We start from the raw sequence: 18,895 nt of genomic DNA, 5'->3' as shown, positions 1-18,895 counted from the left end.
TATCATTGGTAGCCTAAAAATGAAAAGAATGTTTTTTCAATAATATAAAATATAAGAGTCTGAATGATTAGAATACTAGAGAAGAGATTTTTCATTATAGTGCAATAAATTAATGATTAATTAAAATTCAAAAATTATTCATAAACTACGAAAATCCAGGTGCTGATGTAACAACAGGAATTAATTTTATCTTTATATAATTTCAACAATATACGATATACGCGTATTTGCGTATATCGTAAGTCTGCACTGCAGGTTGTAAGTACAAAGTAGCAAATATGATTCTATTGCTCCAATGAGCGGTAGCGCAGCTGCGCGGGCCTATGCAGCATAGTATGTGTATAGTATGCAGCGTAGTAATGAAATATTGAAAATAAGCGATAAACATACTATCGGGTTTTACCGCCGATTGTAAACTTGTACGTAATTAAAATTGCACATATTAAACCAAACTTGTTGTCATTAGAAAAAAGTGTAAAGTTGGAGTTTTGTGGGGCCCTTTGGAAGTCGGGGCCCGGGGCGCGCGCCTGGTGCGCCCGCCGTTAAATTCGCCTTTGTCGACGCTGACAAAAAATCCTCCGTCTGTACGTTTCCCTCTGCTTCATGATTATCTTCCCGTTCTACAGTATTCTTATCATCACTTTCCTCTTCATTAGGATGAGAGCTGGCTTTATGATGATCAGGATCGTTTTCGTGGATGTCGCACGGCGTTATTTCATTTCTGCGAGTTTGATCTTCCAGTAACTGTGAATTATGCGTTTCTTCAGTTTGTTGCACATTTTCTGTTTTTAAAAATTTGCAAGGGAGTTCCTCTGTTTTTCCGTAATTTTTCTTCTCTTTCTTTTTTTCTTCAATTTATCAGAGTCACACATATACTTTCTTCCTGCATCTCTGTCTCTACTAGTCACGTTGCGAAATTGATACGAATATGCTATTTATTTTCACACCTCACGAATCACGATAAAGATGTACGATCAGCTGTCATAATATATATATATATATATATATATATATATATTTGTATTTGTGGGGAATATTTATTCAATAATTTCAAATGAAACTCCAATAAATTATTATATAATTATTATTGTTATTTGTAAGGAGAGATATTTTAAATATATTTGAAAGAAAAAATATTTTTCCGTGTTCTTTGGAGAATTCTTGGCGGGTTTTCAGATAATGTTAATAACATGATTATTGACATTTTATTTCTTATGTATATTAAAAATATGACCATTTTATGGCGATGTCGCTAGATTTTGCGACAGTATTAAAACAAAAAAAAAAAATGAAACAATTTTTATTTTGCAAAATCAGTCAGCGGCGCGGGGCCTTGTGCGCTCCCACCGTTCGCATCCCCCTCGGGCCGGCTCTGCCAAAGAGCGGCACCTCAGCTCAAGCTGGGAGGGGGGGGGACAAGAGTTGTTTAAGAAATGGAATAGAGTGGGATGGTGTTTATTAAAAAATATATATATATTTTGAAATATTATTTATTAATACTGAAAAAATGTAACAAACATCCAGTTAGATACAAATTAATATGACTTTTGCTGATGAACTTCTTGAGCGAGTCTCTCAACACCATGCGAGTATGTCGTAATTAAACATGCTGAGCTTTAAACATGCTCGAATTGAATTGTTCAGATGATGGTTTCTTGATTTGTTTTTAATATAGTTCATGTTCAAAAATATTTGCTCGCAGAAATACGTTGAACCAAAAATTGAGAGAAGTCCAAATGAAAATATTTTCAAATTTATATATGGGTCTGGTAAGCTACTCCACGCATCAAACACAATTTGGTCTGCATTTTAAACTCATCTATCGCCGTCCATATGTGTAGAATTGCAAGGGCAGCCTTTTGCCTCTCCAAATCCTAAATTTCAGTTTTAAGGCATTTTAGTCTTGCACTCCACATGTCCTTGAGTTTTAAGTCCTCTAACTTCATTTCAAATTGTGCTTCATGTGAGCTGTAAAGTTAAAGAGCTGCAGTTACATATTAAAAGAGCTGCAGGTTGTCAACCCCTGTCCTATACCGACTTCTTTTCTTCTTCTTTGTGTGTCGGTTGCTGAGTCACTTTTCCGAAGCAGCCATGAATCGACATATTTTGCTGGATCGAAGAGGGTCAGCGGTGAGCCTACAATTTTAAGAAACAGTAGTAATACCGAAGAAACTGTTTTTGTCATACGAAGCGCTGGTTGGGCTGACGATTAGATTCATTTGTGAAAATCCTCGTTCACATTCACTCAATGAAATTGGTATCGTACTCAGAGCATTCATTGAATGCTTCAGTTCTTCCGAAACCTTCTTATCAATTAGGTATCCCTGCAATCCACGAATTGCATCTCTTTCATTTAACTGTAACCTAATTGACAATTTTTTAACTTCACTTTCACCAAATGCCAACAATTCATGTTTAGAAGGATTAATGCCTTCGTCGTCCTCGTTTTCCTTCTCTCGTCATCGGTATTGTCACTAGCTCTTAAATTTGAATTTTTTCTTTTCTGTTTTTTTGAAACTGTCCAAAATGTCGGTGTCATTTGGATATTCAGGTACTGTGACCATGAAAACAGAGATAAGGAAATTTTACGAGATAATGTGGATAACGCACTTCCGCAAAACAACAGATGGTTATTTGTTGGGGTAAAAGAAATTCACTTTTCTAATTCTCGAACGGGGCGCTTACGGTTGATTCACAAAGGTGTCCAACCTACGGCCTGCGAGGAAGGTGAACTAAAACAGCATTTTAAATTGTTAATTATCAAAAAAATTTTCTCATTAAATGTTTTGTTCAGTAAATGTAATTATGTATTGTACTTAATAAAATTTTCTATTATTTCAATTTTACTTTTACATGCAACAAAATATGGAAAATGTAACACACTAAAGAAATCTAACTGAATTATTTTGAATATGGCCCCCGTACGGAAAAAGGTTGGACACCGCTGCAGTAGAAGGTGGGCCAGAGCCCATTGGGAATACACCTTGATCTGCTCACTCTTGACTAGCACGACTTCTCCGTATGTGGGACAGGTGGTCTGATAGGTTTTACCAGGTACCACTAAGTTGTAGGATGGTAATCCCTTTAACTCTCTTAATTCACGCAGCAGAACTAATTGCCTGAAGGCCAGAAATGCGAACAATGCCTACCGAGTTAATTCTCTCTTAATCCGTTTGCTATATGAAAATTTTCTTCGCTCAACGTAAACTATTTTAAATGCAACTTCCAAGAGGAATTCAAAATAATTCACTATAAGAGGACTTCGTTAAACAGAGGCCCGACTGAGTAATTTAGAATTATAAAAATGGTTATACAGTTTTATATAAAAAATAGACAGTAAAAAATGCAAATGTAGTTCAATAATTTTAAGCTTATTTGAATAGTAGGTAAACATGTGAAAAAATATTACGGAATATTACAAATTTCAAAGTGCACTGCATCCAAATGTCACACATCACTGTTAATAAAGGTGCTGGTACGCCGTACTGTTCCTTACAGTCCCAAAAAAATCACTGGGTATTCTCCTCCCTTAATAACTCCTCATGTGAATCTACATGCAAAATACTCATTCAGTTTGTCAGCTACCTGAGCAGGATCATCAACAGTCGAATTATTGATATCAAGTGAACCAATCTGATTCATCCCCTTCCTTCAAGAGTTTACATAAGTAAAGAACTCTTTGCTGTTCCTCTTTGCATCCTTTACCAAAGATTTCTCATCTGCCTTCGCTTACCTGACTTATTTTGTGATTTGACTACAGACTAGCTTATATCAGCCATAAGGCTTCTGTGTCTCTCTGTGTCATAGGCTTCTGTGTCACTCTCTCTGTATCATAGGCTTCTGTGTCTCTTGATAATTTATATGCTTCCCATGCACTTTTCTTCTCTGCCATGAGTCTCATTAGTCCATCTGACCTCCATTTAGGCCTAAACCCTGAACAGTATTTCTTAGTTGGTATGAAAAGCCTGATAGCTTCCCATTTCACGTACCCATTCACTCCAAAAGTTTGTCTAGTTCTGCCTTGAATTTATGAACTCCAGTTTAACTTTGTTCATAATTCTTAAATGTAGTTGAAGGTTCTTAAGTAACAAAGGAACAAAGTTAGTTCTAAGAATTAAGAATTAGAGTTAGAGTTAGTAAGAGTTAGTTCTTAGAATTAAGGAACAAAGTTAGGAATTCCTGAACTTGAAGTCATATACATAGAAAGTCAGATTTATATATCTAAAAGAATTAACAGAAAATATACAAAGAGTATAAGACCATACATATACTCTTATACTCTTTGTATAAGAAAATACATATAAAAAGATATCCTATAGTTCAGCTGAACTCAATTCTATAGACTTTAGCACAAATCATCCTGCAAAATTGATCTTGAGAAACTGTATATGACAGAGCCCTCAGTTTCCATAATATACTTGTATAAGAGTACATAATATATAAATTTTGTTTGGAAGGTCAGAAAATGGTAAGAGATATAATATAACTTTTAGGGTTTAAATCTTAATTTTGTCAGGAAATAATTTTAATGGATATATTGTTGAACCTGGTAACAATTTTCACACAATTTCCTTAAAATTCTTGTACTTAAACAATGTCGGAAAATTGCTTTTGTTTTTACTACTTAACCAATATAATTTATGGTCATGGCAGGTTCACACCACATATAATTTTGAGTAAAAAAAATCACTGTTCATTTACAAAACTACTCAAGTGAAACTGTTTGTATTTAGAAAGGTAAGGAAGGTGAACCAACAATTAACAAGCAATTGATATTTTTCAATGGAATCTTCATGAGCCTGAGGTTTCTGATTTAAATTAAGTTATGATTTATTCCTGAGATTCTTAGTTTGAACTTTTGTGTAAATTAGTATAAAAATCTCCTTTCTGGGATTTATCTATTGCCTTGCATCAAGTTGAATACCTGTGGAAATCTCCAGGTTACCTACAATGGGGATGCAGCTGCGATTTCAGTTTTTGAATGTAAATTATTCAGTACAGTAATATCAAAAACTAATTGTTATTATTTTAAGTTACATTATTTATTCAGTTCTCAGAGTGTTTGTTGAATTCTATTCTAGAATATGAATTAGACATAATTTTATAGTTTTTTTGAATTATTACATTCAGAAATAAGTTATATTACTTTTATAAAAATATATATATATATATATATATATTTCCTTTTTAATTTACAAATTATCTCTGATTATAAAGTTTGTATGTAATGCTGTAGAATTAGAAATTGAATCAATAATAAAGAAGTAAGTTTATGTAGGCAGTGTGTTAAATTTTACGTGCATTAGAAAATAGTAATAATCCATGATTTATATAATAATAAAAAAAAACACATACCACATCAACAAGACTTTTAGCCATTTCAACATTTTCATCTACTGTTATCCATTCCTCAATCTTTTCTTTAGCTAGTTCATTGACTGGATTATTAGCTGGAGCATTTTTAATTACATCAGATCTACCAGACTTTTAACATTACAGCCCACACTTCCTTCCTCAGCAGATGAGTTAACAAGCTAGTATTTTATGTGATTTTTTTTTAAAAGTAGCAATTTTAACATCTCCCCAGGATTTTTAATCTTAAAGTGAGAATTAAAAATCTGGTATAATGTTCTTTAAGTTGTAGAGTTGAGAGTTTAAGTTGTAGAGTTTAAGTTGAGATTATGTTTCATAATCATAGCGGTGTTTATGAAAATTCAGTTAAGAAACTTGACTGAATGTTCAGCATTTAAAAGTTTTCTACAAAAGCTGTTTGGAAGTAACATTGGCTGTAGGTAAGTGGTGAATATGTTCCCTGGAACTAATTCAGGCTCATGTGGATGGGCCATACAGTTATCTAATAACAGGATAGCTTTGTTAGCTTCAGGTAAAACAGATTTTTTGAAATACTTTAACTGCTAGTAGAAAGTTATTTTGAAGCTAGATCTGAAGTATATCAGTTTCATATCTGAAAGATAACAAAGAATTAGACTAACCCTTATACATAATGGTCAGTGAAATTAAGCAAGCTCATAATTCCTCAAATTTTTTCATTACTAATGGTTAAAGATAATGCATACCTACAACATTGGTACAAACAAGAACTCTTTTATTAACTTTCAAGTCATGACCATTAGATTCATTATCACTATCTAAAGTTTCATTAGGTGAACATTGCCATAACAGTCAAATTTGGTCAGGAATTAAATTATGCTGGTTAACTAAATCTCTGAAACTTAAATTTTTCTAGTTTCAGGATCTGCTGACTTTTGCTCACTTTATCACGTCACGTTTTCTTATGCCCACAGTTTGAAATTCTTTAATCACTCATCAGAATGTGCATTCATCAATTAAGCTGATTTCTGTATGAAACATCTTTGTTTTTCAATGAGCATTGGTTCAGATATACTTTTAAAATTATTATTTTTTTTTTATTTTTAAAATTTTTTCTCACATCAGTATCTTTAGCTGTTTCAGGATTATCAAAAAAATAGTTTCAGTTGTCAGTTTTGCTTTCTAATAAATAATCTGGCCCTGCTGTTGTCTTGTGGATGCTATATTATTAAACTTCCATATATAACTTTGCTGGCTGGCCTCAGATGCTGGATTATCACATTTGTGCTGTACTTTCAGTTCCTTGGTATTTCAGCTGCTCTCTCTCTCTGTATTTCACGATCATAAATTTTATATCCATTCTTTATTTGTTCTATCAAGCCCATATTTCTTCTACTCTTGAAGTCACCATCTCATGCTTTCTAATAAAAATACAGAAACTCTCTGACTTACGTAAGGATTGTGTTCCGTGAAATGCTACGTGTCGGAATTTCCTCCATGCTTGTGCAGCACTCGCAGCTGTGCCCACAGAATCATACACAAGCAGTGGTTTTAATCTGTAATCTCCCGTTGCATTAGCCCCAAGCAAGAGCGTGGCCCTATCTTTTGATGCCTTGAAACCTGGCATTGTATTTTATTCTTTGGCAATGTATGTTCAATCCGGAATTTTTTTCCAATACAGAGCAGTCTCGTCAATGTTAAAAATTTGCTGCATTGAATAGCCGCCTTCATCAATAATTTTTTCCAACACATCACAAAATTTCTCTGCAGCTGCAGAATCGCCACTGGCGATTTCACCACATACTTTAACATTTTGGAAACCAGTGCAATGCTTGAACCTATTAAACCACCCATTGCTTGCCACGAACTTGGTTTGGGGTTCGCCGTACTTATCCTTAATATCTTTATAAATACTTCTTGCTTTTGCTTGAATGGTCATTAGACTCAGGGGCACTTGCTTCTGAATCTGATTTTCCATCTCCATATCATTAACAGCTGTTCCATCTTCGATATAGCACCTGAACACTGTTGTTCCTAAGTGCGTTGATCCTTTGACATGTTCTTTTATATGTGCACTGTCCTTTAAAATAGTATTCACTGTTGAAGCAGCAAGACATAATTCTGTGCAATAGATGACAAACTTTGCCCTGCTTCATACTTCTTAATCATTTTCATCTTAATTTCTAATCTTCATTTCTAAATCAATTTTGTTTCGTTTCCTGGTACTACCACCACTTGCACTTTCCGTTGGTCTCTTTCCCTTCATCATTGTTTTATATATGATTGAAGATTTCAGTTTCTGAAATTTTGTTTTATATATGATTGAAGATTTCAGTGAAGGGGAACACATTTCACCATAGAAACGTAAAAACCCACACAATTGCAGTTATCGGTATTATCGCAAATGCAGTAAGATCGAGTTTACTACCTGTTTATAATTAGATGCACTAACAGAAAAGCATATATGACCTAATAAACCAGAATGTGCAAATTGTTTTTATTGTGTTATGGTCCTCCAAAAATGTGCTTTAGAAAAATATCATAGCGGTGTTCAAAATTGATTCTTATAATGGGAACATATGATAACAATGAAAGAGGAGTGCAATTTCCATTATAAATATGACCTTTTAGAGAGATAAATAGCTTAGTAATACAGTAGACTCTCGATTTTCCGGGATGGATGGTAAAAAGAAATTCCCGGATAATCAATTTCCCGGTTAATCCAAAAATACAGTAAGCCTCCAACATACGTAAGAGATACGTTTCAGGACTTCTTACGTAAGTCGAATTTTACGTAATGTCCTCAGAAGAATGAAGAAAAATAGTTATATATTTTTAATTAGTTCAATTAAAAACTTTATCTGGGGACAGCAGTGAATAAGCCGGAGTGGCACATAAGAAAAGAAAACATAAAAGGAAGAAAAAACGCTGTACTGTAAAAACTGATATGTATTTTGTAGCCTTGGTTATTATAGTTGACCTTCATTGGTGCTGAGTGCTTCACCGCTTCTCGTATTCTGTCTTTCTCCTTTATTGTGTTCACCGTTGCCACCGACAAATCTGAATTCCTCGCGATACTTGTTAATGTTTGACCGTTTTCATACATTATTATTAGTTTAATTTTCTGATCCAAATTGATCGCTTTCCTTTTGTTGGTAGATGTACTAGCACCGCTGTCACTTATTCTCTTAGTCAGCACCATGATAACGATCAAAATTAAATTTTCTGAAAAGAACTTCAGAAGGTTATTACCCATGCGAGCTCACATTTTACTAAAGCACATTTCTGGAGGTTACTGCCAAAAAACAATAAAAACAATTTGCACTTTCCGGGTTATTGGGCTTGTCTGTAGTTTGTTTGTTTGTTATTTGATTTTTAGGAGCATTAGCAACTAAGGCCATATTGCTCTGGGGATATGCGGTGGTCATTCCCTGACCTTTCTGCATCCTCCGTATTTGGTGGTCACGGGCTTGAACCCCGGTCTGATCAAGAAGCGTGTGCTACGCACTGCTGCTCCTGCCCACCTGTCTACAGATTGTCTGTAGTGTAACCAGTTATAAACTCGATCTTATTGCATTTGCTATAGTACAGATAGCCGGAATTCTGTGGGCTTTTACATTATTATGGTGAAACGTGTGTCCCCTTCACTGAAATCTTCAGCCATATAAGTCCGAATCTACATAAGTTGGGGACTTACTGTATCGAAAAATGTTCAGCAACCTACGTAAAATATATGGCGATAGATAATAAACGAAAAAACTTACCATGCACTACTCGTTTGTCCAATACGCACATAAATGCGTGTCCAATACGACTACTCGCGTATAGGACACGCATTTATGTTTTACGTCAAAATTTTTAATAATTTCAAGTTTTTGTTTAATCGAAAGCACAACTCTTGCATTTGCCCATCATTTTCGTGATTTCTAAACAAAAAAAAAGTTACTATAAAAGAAACTAAACAATTGGTCTTTTTTTTTTTTTTTTTTGAGCGGTGGGTGTGAAGACAACGGGGATTGTAAGATAATAGGTACACTAATCTCCTAATGATGACTTATAACGCCCCTTCTTGTCACTTATTTACAACTTGCAAAATATTTGTTTATACCTATTCTAGTTATTACTTAAATTTTATGATTTCTAGTTGATTTTTTTTTTTTTTTGGTGTCTTGAACTGTTCTGGTTAATCCGATCCCGGTAAATTGAGAGTCTGCTGTATAGCGAAATTTTCAACTTCCAATGACTTGGAACAAATTACAAAAAAAAAAAAAAAAACCCAATGTTTTTGGGTTCACATTATGATATTTTCACGATACTTCCATTTATTCCTACGGGATGCAAAATAAGTTTCCAAGATTTTTTTTTAAGTTTGTACCAGCCGGCAAAAACTTACATAAAGTCGAATTTCCATAAGTCGAGTATTATGTAAGTCTTTTTTTTTTATTTTACAGATGAAATGAAAAAGAGTTTGAGGAATTTGCTACAGAATTCTTCAGCTGGAGAACAGAAGTGGTTAATTCGTATGATATTGAAAGAAATGAAAATTGGACTTAGTGAACAATCAATTTTCAGTGCCTTCCATGTTGATGCTAATGATCTGTATAATGTTACGAGTAATCTTGAAAAGGTAATGTATTATTTATATTTGTATCAGCTCCTTTAGCTCAAAATCTCTGAACAATATTCTTTGGATAGTAACAAAGGCAATAAATGAATTTTTTGCTCTGTTTCTATCCTCCTAATTTGGTAAATCACTTGGAACTTGGCTTCTTTCTCGCAAAAATCAACTTTCTCCATTCCAATTTTATTTTGTGAATTTAATCTTTGTAATTCCAGCTGCATTTGGTTTTTCAAACTGTGTTGGTTGATATAGTGAAGCTTTTGTTATTAGGTCATTTAAAACACATCACTCCTTGTACTTGTGAATCTAAGGATTTCTCCAATGTTTATGAGTAAGCTTATTGGCCCCTTTTGGCACTTTGATTCACCTAATTTAATGAAAACCGTAGTAAATCATATAATCATTACACGAGCATTACTGTTAATGCTGAATAGCATATTCTTCTTCACCTCTTAATCATTTAGCTTGATGCCATGTTTTACTATGCTATCAAAATTCTCATAATATTTCATGCATTCTTAACTTTTTCCTAGATATGCAGCATACAATTAGTTATCATATTTTAACATTTACCGACCTGGATTTCTGACCTACCCCAGATGATGATGCTTGTGGTGCCACAGAAATCTTGGTGGGGGAGACTATAAATCCTTTGGCCTAACTGTTTTAGATTGCTTAGTTCAGGCAATCTCACTGACATTGAAGGAATTTATAGCCTCTACAAGAAAATTCATCTATCTCCAGATTATTTCTTTTTAATCATCTTTTATTTACCTCCTATTTCATCTTCCACAGTTTACACTGTTGACTGTAGCTTAGATGATCTTTTTTTGGTGGTCTCACCATCTTTATCATCTCTATTCACATCATTATTATAGCTTGACAAAATGATGAAAAACGTCAGTGTACATCAATATTGCTGTTCTTCCACTTGGGGGTTTAAACTTCCTGTACATAGTTTTATTTATTATCTTTTTTTTTTTTTTCTAAGTGAGCTCATCAAACTGGATGCAACTCCTTATGACTACAAAGCAATTTCTTTAAACATATAACTTATTACTAACCTATTAGCTATTTCAGTTACTACTATAAGTAGATACAATTTCAGAATGGTCAAATGGACTCTATAAATAATGCTATTTTTTTTATTCTTCTTCAGTTGATTTTCCCTATCTTCTCCAGTGATGTTAATTCCTTTGAATCTTTATTTAGTAACCTTCATAATATTGTACATTTCTGTGCCCCTTGCAACAGCCCTTAGAAACCTAAAGTACTCTTGTCAGTTCAACTAACTACTAATAGCCTAGTAAAATTAAAATCCATGCTTTATTTTGTTTTTCTCAAAACTAAACTTACTTCCAATTTTTTCAGGTTTAAAGAAATAAGAACTGACTAAAAAATTAATAAAATAGTCTCTGCAAAGATTGTATTCATTGGAAAGACTTATGCCTTTCTGGCTTATGGTCATCAACTTGAGATCTTCCATCACAGCTACAAACAAGTCAATAAACCCTCATTTCATTATTACTGAAGCCAAAATTGCATTTGAGTATGCTGTCTCAATGATCATAATTGATAAGCCTGACCTTATCGATGCTGTGGAATATCTAAAGAGAGATTACTCTTTTGGTGTCAGTGGAGTTTCTCCTATTAAAGAGTTCTTCATATTCATGATCCTTGTATTCTCCACTTATTCAATCACCATTAAGCCACTGTAGCTTTACCTTGCATACTCAAGTTTGGTTTTATTCTCCCTCTCTAAGAAAAAGGCATTACTGACTACACTAAAAATTATCACCCTATCAATACATTAGATTCAAGTGAGAAAATTTTTGATAATGTAGTTTATCGTCAGCTGACAGGTTTTGTGAAGTATCTCCTGATGCCTCAAAAACAGTTAGTTCAGCCAGATAATTCTGTGATATCTATTCTCCTAAATTTCGGGCTTGCTCTAGAGCTTGATGCCATCTTTGGAGTTGATGTCATATATACAGACTTATTGCAAGCATTCACATGATGGCTCACAACTTTTTATGTAGAAACATTTTATAATGAGTTCGGAGATCCCATTACTAAATTGGATCCATAGCTATTTAGCAATATAGTCTTAATTGCTTGGCATTCAGTCACCATTGTTCACCTTCAATGCTGGCATCCCCCAAGGTCTTCTTGTCCATTGCTCTAATCTTTACATCAATGTCCTATCCCAATTTCTTAAGAACTCAGATATATCTTTGTTGGTTTATGCAAGTGATTTTATGTTCTACATTACAGGTGGTGCACGAATTGTTGATTACTGACTGATCCATTATTCTATTTGTTTGTATGCTTTTGTTTGCCATACTCATCACAGTCATTTAGCCTATAAACTTACTCCAGTTTTAACTGACACAAATGGTCAACATTTTGCATTGCACCTGCACATTGATCCAGAGATCAATGTATGTATTCAGGAATGCTCTGCTACTATATATATGATTGGAGATTTTAACTTTCCAGATATTGAATGTAAGTGGTGAGTTGTTAGTTGCTTACACAGCAGCAGAGCATTTCTGGATTTATTGTATGAGTGTTTTCTACACCAGCTTGTTGGAGAGGCAACAAGAAAAAGCAGTACTCTTGCTCTGATTATCAGATAATCTCCACTAGATGTCAGCAATCATAATTTATTGATCTGGGAGTTATTTAAAGATATAACTACTGTCAAGGATTTTACTTTCTTAAAGGTGACAATTTTTAAATTCTATTCAGAAGGACCAACTGATGGTGTAAACAACTGCAAATTCTACATTCATGGAACTAATCATATAAACTACCAAGCTTTTTATACCAACTAAGAGATATTATTCAAGGTTTAGACTTATATGGATGTCAAATGAACTGCTGAGACTAGTGACAGGTAAGAAAAATGCATGGGATGCAGTGGCATAGCTACCGTGTAGGCAGGCAAGGCAATTGCCTCTGGGCCTGGGTCCTTTAGGGGCCCAGCATCTTTGGCTGTCTCCTGTTTTTTGCAATTTTCATTAATTAAGTAGGGGGCCCCAAACATGTTCTTTGCCTCCGGGCCCAAAAAAGGATAGTTACGTTAGTGATGGGATGATTATAAATTATCAGCAGACAGAGAAATGTACAGTAAGTATAAACTAGCCTGCAGTTAATCAAGAAGGGATTTTGTCAAGATAGGCAGATTATGAGACTCTTTGGCTAAGGATGCAAAGAAAAATAACAAACAATTCTTTTCTATTTTATTAATACAAGAAGGAAAGATATACATTGGCCTTCTAGACATGAATGGCCTAAGAATTTCTGATCCTGTTTAGGTTGCTGAGAAACTGAATAAATATTTTGCATTTACCATCATGTGTGAAGAGGTTTTGAGGGATGGGTATATTAAAATATAAATTGGAGCTAAATAATTTTGATAATTGAGAGGAAATTTGAAGAGAAAATGTTGATGCTAAAAGTAGATCTGGTTGTATTAAAAGCAGCATCAAAAGAGGGAGATGTGCAGTGGCGGATTACCCATTAAGGCAATGAGGCACGTGCCTAGGGGCCCCAGGATTTGCCCCCCCCCCAAGCCAAGACATCATTTTCCTATAGTGTTCTAAAATAGATTAATGTTTTCAGTAAACATCATAAAAATCTTGATTAATTTAAGCAAAAATTTAAGCAAAAAATTCAAAAGTACAAAATTTAATTTATTTTTTATTCTTTATTTTATTATTATTATTATTTGGGGGGCCCCCAAATATAATTTGCCTAGGGGCCCCAACTATCCTTAATTCGCCACTGGAGATGTGCATTTGTCTCTCCTGTTCATGATGTGAGTAATTCATCTGTAATCAGACAGAAAAACGACTTATCTTCCATGGAAAATAATGGAGTCAGTGGTTAAAAAAAGTAATGCAGTATCACCTTGATAGGAATGCAGTTATACAGTATTTTCAGCATGGATTTGTTAAGGGATCATGGATCTTGACTAACAAATCTGATTAGCTTTTATATGATGCAATTACAAAGGAACTTGATGTAAAAGATCATTGATTTTGATATATATGTCGATTTCAGTAAATTAGCATTAGCATTAGTAGAGGCATTTGATGCAAGAAAGCAAGCTTATGCAGCATCAGCCAAAAAAAAAAAAAAAAAAAAAACCCACTTCCACTTCACCCCTCTCTGTTCGTTCAAAATACCTGTCCAGCTGAGCCTTAAACTTATTTAGGCTATCAACTTCCACGACAAGGGATGGAAGTCTGTTCCACCTGCTGGCTAAAGGCAAATTTCTGCACGTCTATCCTACATCTGTCTTTCCTCAATTTGAATTTATGCCCTCTCAGGTGATTATTCTGAGCAAGAGGAAGAATCCCATCAGCATTGAGCATGCTCAAACCATTCAAGGCTTTATACACCTCTATCAGATCACCTCGCTGGTGATCTGACAGTCTCCAGACACTGTAATTTGCAAAACTTAAGCCTTTCTTCATAAGAGCACCCCTTTGTTCCATTCACTAATCTTGTTGCCCTTCTTGTGTTGTTGTTGTGACACTGTTCTTCATGAAAGACTACTATATAAATTGGAGCAGTGTGGCATTAGGAAGTTATTGTTATGGTTAAAGGTATAGTTCAGTGGCAGAATATAGTTACTAATGGATACTGCTGTTCATGGAGTTATGTTATTGGTGGAGTCCCTCAGGGCTTAGTGCTTGGTCCCCTTACTATTTTCAGTATTTTTCAAAAATATTGATGAGGGCATATGAAGTTTTAATGTTCTGAGTTTGTTGATGATGTAAACATTGACACAGTGATTAATGACAGGAGTCAGGATATGTTACTGATAAGAAATTTTCTCTCCAAAAGAAGGACAATTTGGTTAATCAGTGACCCGGATGAAAATCTCTCTTCTCTCCTTTTACATGGATCTTAAGTTTCTGATGCATACTTTTTCTACAGGAATTTTCATGGACTCTGTCCCTCTCCTCCTCTTTCTTTCATTGTCATAAAGGTAGTCATAAATAAAAAAAACAAATGACTGCTTTCTTTCATGTTAATCTGAACATGTTCATCTATTGCGATGATTTAATAACAATAATAGCAATAAGAGCTTAACTGACGGTACTCATCTCAATTGATCTGCTTAGTTACATGGTATTGAAGTGGAAATAAAGTTTAAAATAAGTTAAAATAAATAAAGACGGAATTGTTAAAAACCTGTAATTAAAATTTGCTCAAGGAAGAAGCAGTGCACTACCTCGTCCCTGGTTGTCGTTTATAAAATATTAATATGAGAACAAGGTGAAGCCAATAGTTGCAATGAGCGACTTTTGGGAAAAATGTCTTCTGTTGGCAATGATAGGAGAAAAGGAATTATGTATTTAAAGAATTCCTATGTTCCCATAATGCATTTCGAGACATGTGGGAACTTGACGTGCATAAGATTCCAGACCGGTGAAAGGTTGGTTAGAAGTTTCTTGTTTAGAACATTAAATCTAGTGTTATGGTGACACCATTTTATGACAAGCGCCTTGTGTTGGAAGATTTTGTAACTAGATCCTAATTTAATAATTAGGATCTAGTTAATAAGACAAATGGCGGATTATGCATGAAACCAACATTATTATTAATTCATGACCACAACTCAATATGACGAAACAGCAGCTATCAAACGTATATAAATTACGAAAAAACCCAAACATTATCGTACAAAAAGCCAACAAAGGAGATACTATCACAATTTTAGATAAAAGTGCTTATATCAATAAAATGCAACAAATCCTCTCTGACAAAGATACCTACAAAGTTGACAATACATATAACATCTCCAGATTAAAGAACAAACTTGATGGTATTTTGAGAAGGTTGAGATGTGATGAAGAAATCAACCTGCACACACTACAACAAATTGGCATATGCAGTAACATCCTTCCACACATGTTTGGCATTACTAATTTACACAAACATGTCCACCCCCTAAGGCCAATAGTTTCTTTCAGCAAATCTGGTTTTGCAAACCTATCCCCCTTTTTGGTTAAAATTATATCACCCCTTGTGAGATTTTCAAAATTTAGAGTTAGCAACACCAATCAAGCTTTTGAATATATAAACACCACCATAATTTTTGGGGAAGACATCCTAGCCTCCTTCGATGTTTCTTTATACACCAACATACATTTATCCTTTAGATTACAATCCTTATGTGAACTCCTAACGGCAGACAACACTTTAGCAAAACACACTTCCCTTAACATCAACAGCATTTTAGAACTCACCTTGATATTACTTGAAGCTAGGTACTTCCATTTTCAAGACCAAATATTTGGTCTCCCCATGGGATTAGGAATTTCAGCTCCCTTATCAGAAATCTACTTAGTCACGATCGAAAACCAAGTACTCCATCTTTTTTTCATTCGGGTATTAAGCTCTGCATGCAGTATGGGGACGGCATGTTATTAATAGGAAACAGAGCTACCATTGACAATCTTTTTATTGAATTCAATACAATACACAAAAGATTAAAATATACCTTTGAAATAGAAACTGACAATAAAATCAACTCTCTTAACCTCACAATGTATAAAATGGGCAGCAGGCTAGGAAACAAAATTTATAGAAAAGACACACACACACACACACACACACACACACACACACACACACACACAAAAATATTTGCATTTTCAATCACATCACCCACTCAGTACAAAAGAGTCCATTCTCTACAATCAAATCTACAAAGCCATTAAGTGGCGCCTCCGTAGCCAGGTGGGCAGGAGCAGCAGTGCGTAACACACGCTTCTTGATTAGACTGGGGTTCGAGCCCATGACCACCAAATACGGAGGATGCGGAAAGGTCAGGGAATGACGACCACCGCATATCCCTGGAGCAATATGGCCGTAGTTGCTAATGCTCCTAAAAACCAAATAACAAACAAAGCCATTAAGTTTAGTTCTTCGCAGGACGATTTATCCACCGAACTACAATATGTTACAAATAAATTCATAGCTAGGAAATACCCTTCACATCTAATTCAACACACAATTTCTGTTGCAAGAAATAATGTCAGTAACCCACATAATCATAGCACCAACCAGAACAACAAACAAAATACACACATTGTCCTCCCCTATCACAGCGGACTCACCAGACAACTTCACCAAGTGTTTGCCAATACAGAGTTAACATTAATATTTTCTTCATATAATAAATTAGGGACCATGTTTAATACATATAAAGAGACACGCAGATATCCAATAAGTGATATCAACAGCGTTATATATTTAATTAAATGTCAATCTGGTTGTAACGCATGCTACATTGGGAAAACTACTGAAAAATATGGCACTACAAAAACTTCCAATACGCGTGCTTATTACCACCATATTAGCTTCAGAACTAATCAAGCCGGCAATGAAATTACATAACACGTGCACTCTCACAACCACAATCCCCTAATCGATTCAGCCATCGCAATTATTAAATTAGGATCTAATTACAAAATCTTCCAACACGAGATGCTTGTCATAGAATGGTGTCACCATAACACTAAATTTAACATTCTAAACACGAAATTTCCAACCAACCTTTCACCGGTCTGAAACCTTACGCATGTAAAGATCCCACATGTCTCAAAATGCATTATGGGAACATAGGAATTCTTTAAATACATAATTCCTTTTCTCCTATCATTGCCAACAGAAGACGTTTTTCACGAAAGTTGCTCATTGCAACTATTGGCTTCACCTTGTTCTCATATTAATATTTTATAAATAACAACCAGGGATGAGGTAGTGCACTTCTTCTTCCTTAAGTAAATTTTAATTACAGGTTTTAACAATTCTGTCTTTATTTATTTTAAGGATAAAGTCATTTCATTAAAATTCATTTCCACTTCAATACCATGTAACTAAGCAGATCAATTGAGGTGAGTACTGTCAAGTAAGCTCTTGTTGCTTAATGTACTGTTATGTAGATTACATAACAGTACATTAAGAATCTCTGTGAATCAGCTAAGTCTATTGTGATGATTATGAATTTCATTTATCCAGTTTGCAATCAGGTTTAATTAGAACGGTGGGACTTAATTGTTCTTTTTCATTTATTTCTTTATTATTAACAACCCTTTTCCAAATATTTCATTATAATTTTTTTGCCTAGTGTAGGTTCTAGTAATCTTTGGTTCTTGAGGTTGTCACAAACATTCTTTGAATTATGCCAGACAAGCTGTACTTGCTACCTGGGAGTCTAAAATGCTGATGGAACTGATAACTGAACATTCAAGTCAAGTGGACCCAATTTTGGCAAAGTCCGGACAGTCTGTGACAGCCAAATCCTCTGCTTGCACTTCACGATGGTAGGACTGTTAGATATCCTGGATATAACCTCCATCCACAAGCACACTGTGGTGACCACCCAGGTGTGAACTAATGTAAGCAGGGGTCGAGGTGTGGTGCCCACACCACATGGAGGAATGCTGGCCCTCTGTGTTACCAGGCAATACTAGATGGTAGATGACTCTCATCAACCGGTGCAATTCCACTTTGCTTATTAAAGGCTTGAAGTGGTGGAACCCATGTTTAGTCTCCAGAGCTAAGTTCCGGTCAACCCTTCCCTATCTCTTCCATCATGCAGTATGACTAATGACTTTTGAGGTTATGATGAATATCCTGGCGGGATCCAATCTTCCTTACTGCTAGTTTGTACACTGGCTGGTAGTTAGTATACCGGACTGAACCTATTGGTAACTCTTTAGGAGGCTTCCGGATCAGCTAGTGTACAACCTTGCTACCTCTATTCTGCCAGATAATAACTGGAGGGAGTCCGAGTAGTGAGTATGCGTGGGGGGTGGGAATTGTCGAGGCCATGTTATGGCAAGGATCTGGGTATATTCTTACCACGTGTACTCCATATCCAAAAATTTTATTACATCATACAGCATGTCCCCCCCC

At 34.9% G+C, this 18,895-nt stretch overlaps 1 protein-coding gene across 2 annotated transcripts in view; it reads left to right on the top strand.

Moving 5' to 3' along the window:
• Nucleotides 1–18,895, top strand: part of DNAlig4 (DNA ligase 4) — a 462,385-nt gene that overhangs the window by 100,351 nt on the left and 343,139 nt on the right. For both annotated transcript variants that reach the window (XM_090384659.1, XM_090384660.1), the window contains one exon: nucleotides 9,783–9,958. In XM_090384659.1, the coding sequence (XP_090240785.1) occupies nucleotides 9,783–9,958 (176 nt within the window). The remainder of the gene's footprint in view (nucleotides 1–9,782; nucleotides 9,959–18,895) is intronic.

Source organism: Mastigoproctus giganteus, chromosome 11 (assembly GCF_048544385.1).
Source record: "Mastigoproctus giganteus isolate SK-2022 chromosome 11, ASM4854438v1, whole genome shotgun sequence".
In the NCBI taxonomy this organism is placed as follows: Eukaryota; Metazoa; Arthropoda; class Arachnida; order Uropygi; family Thelyphonidae; genus Mastigoproctus; species Mastigoproctus giganteus.
The sequence above is the reverse complement of the archived record's forward strand: the minus strand, read 5'-3'. Positions and strand labels throughout refer to the sequence as shown.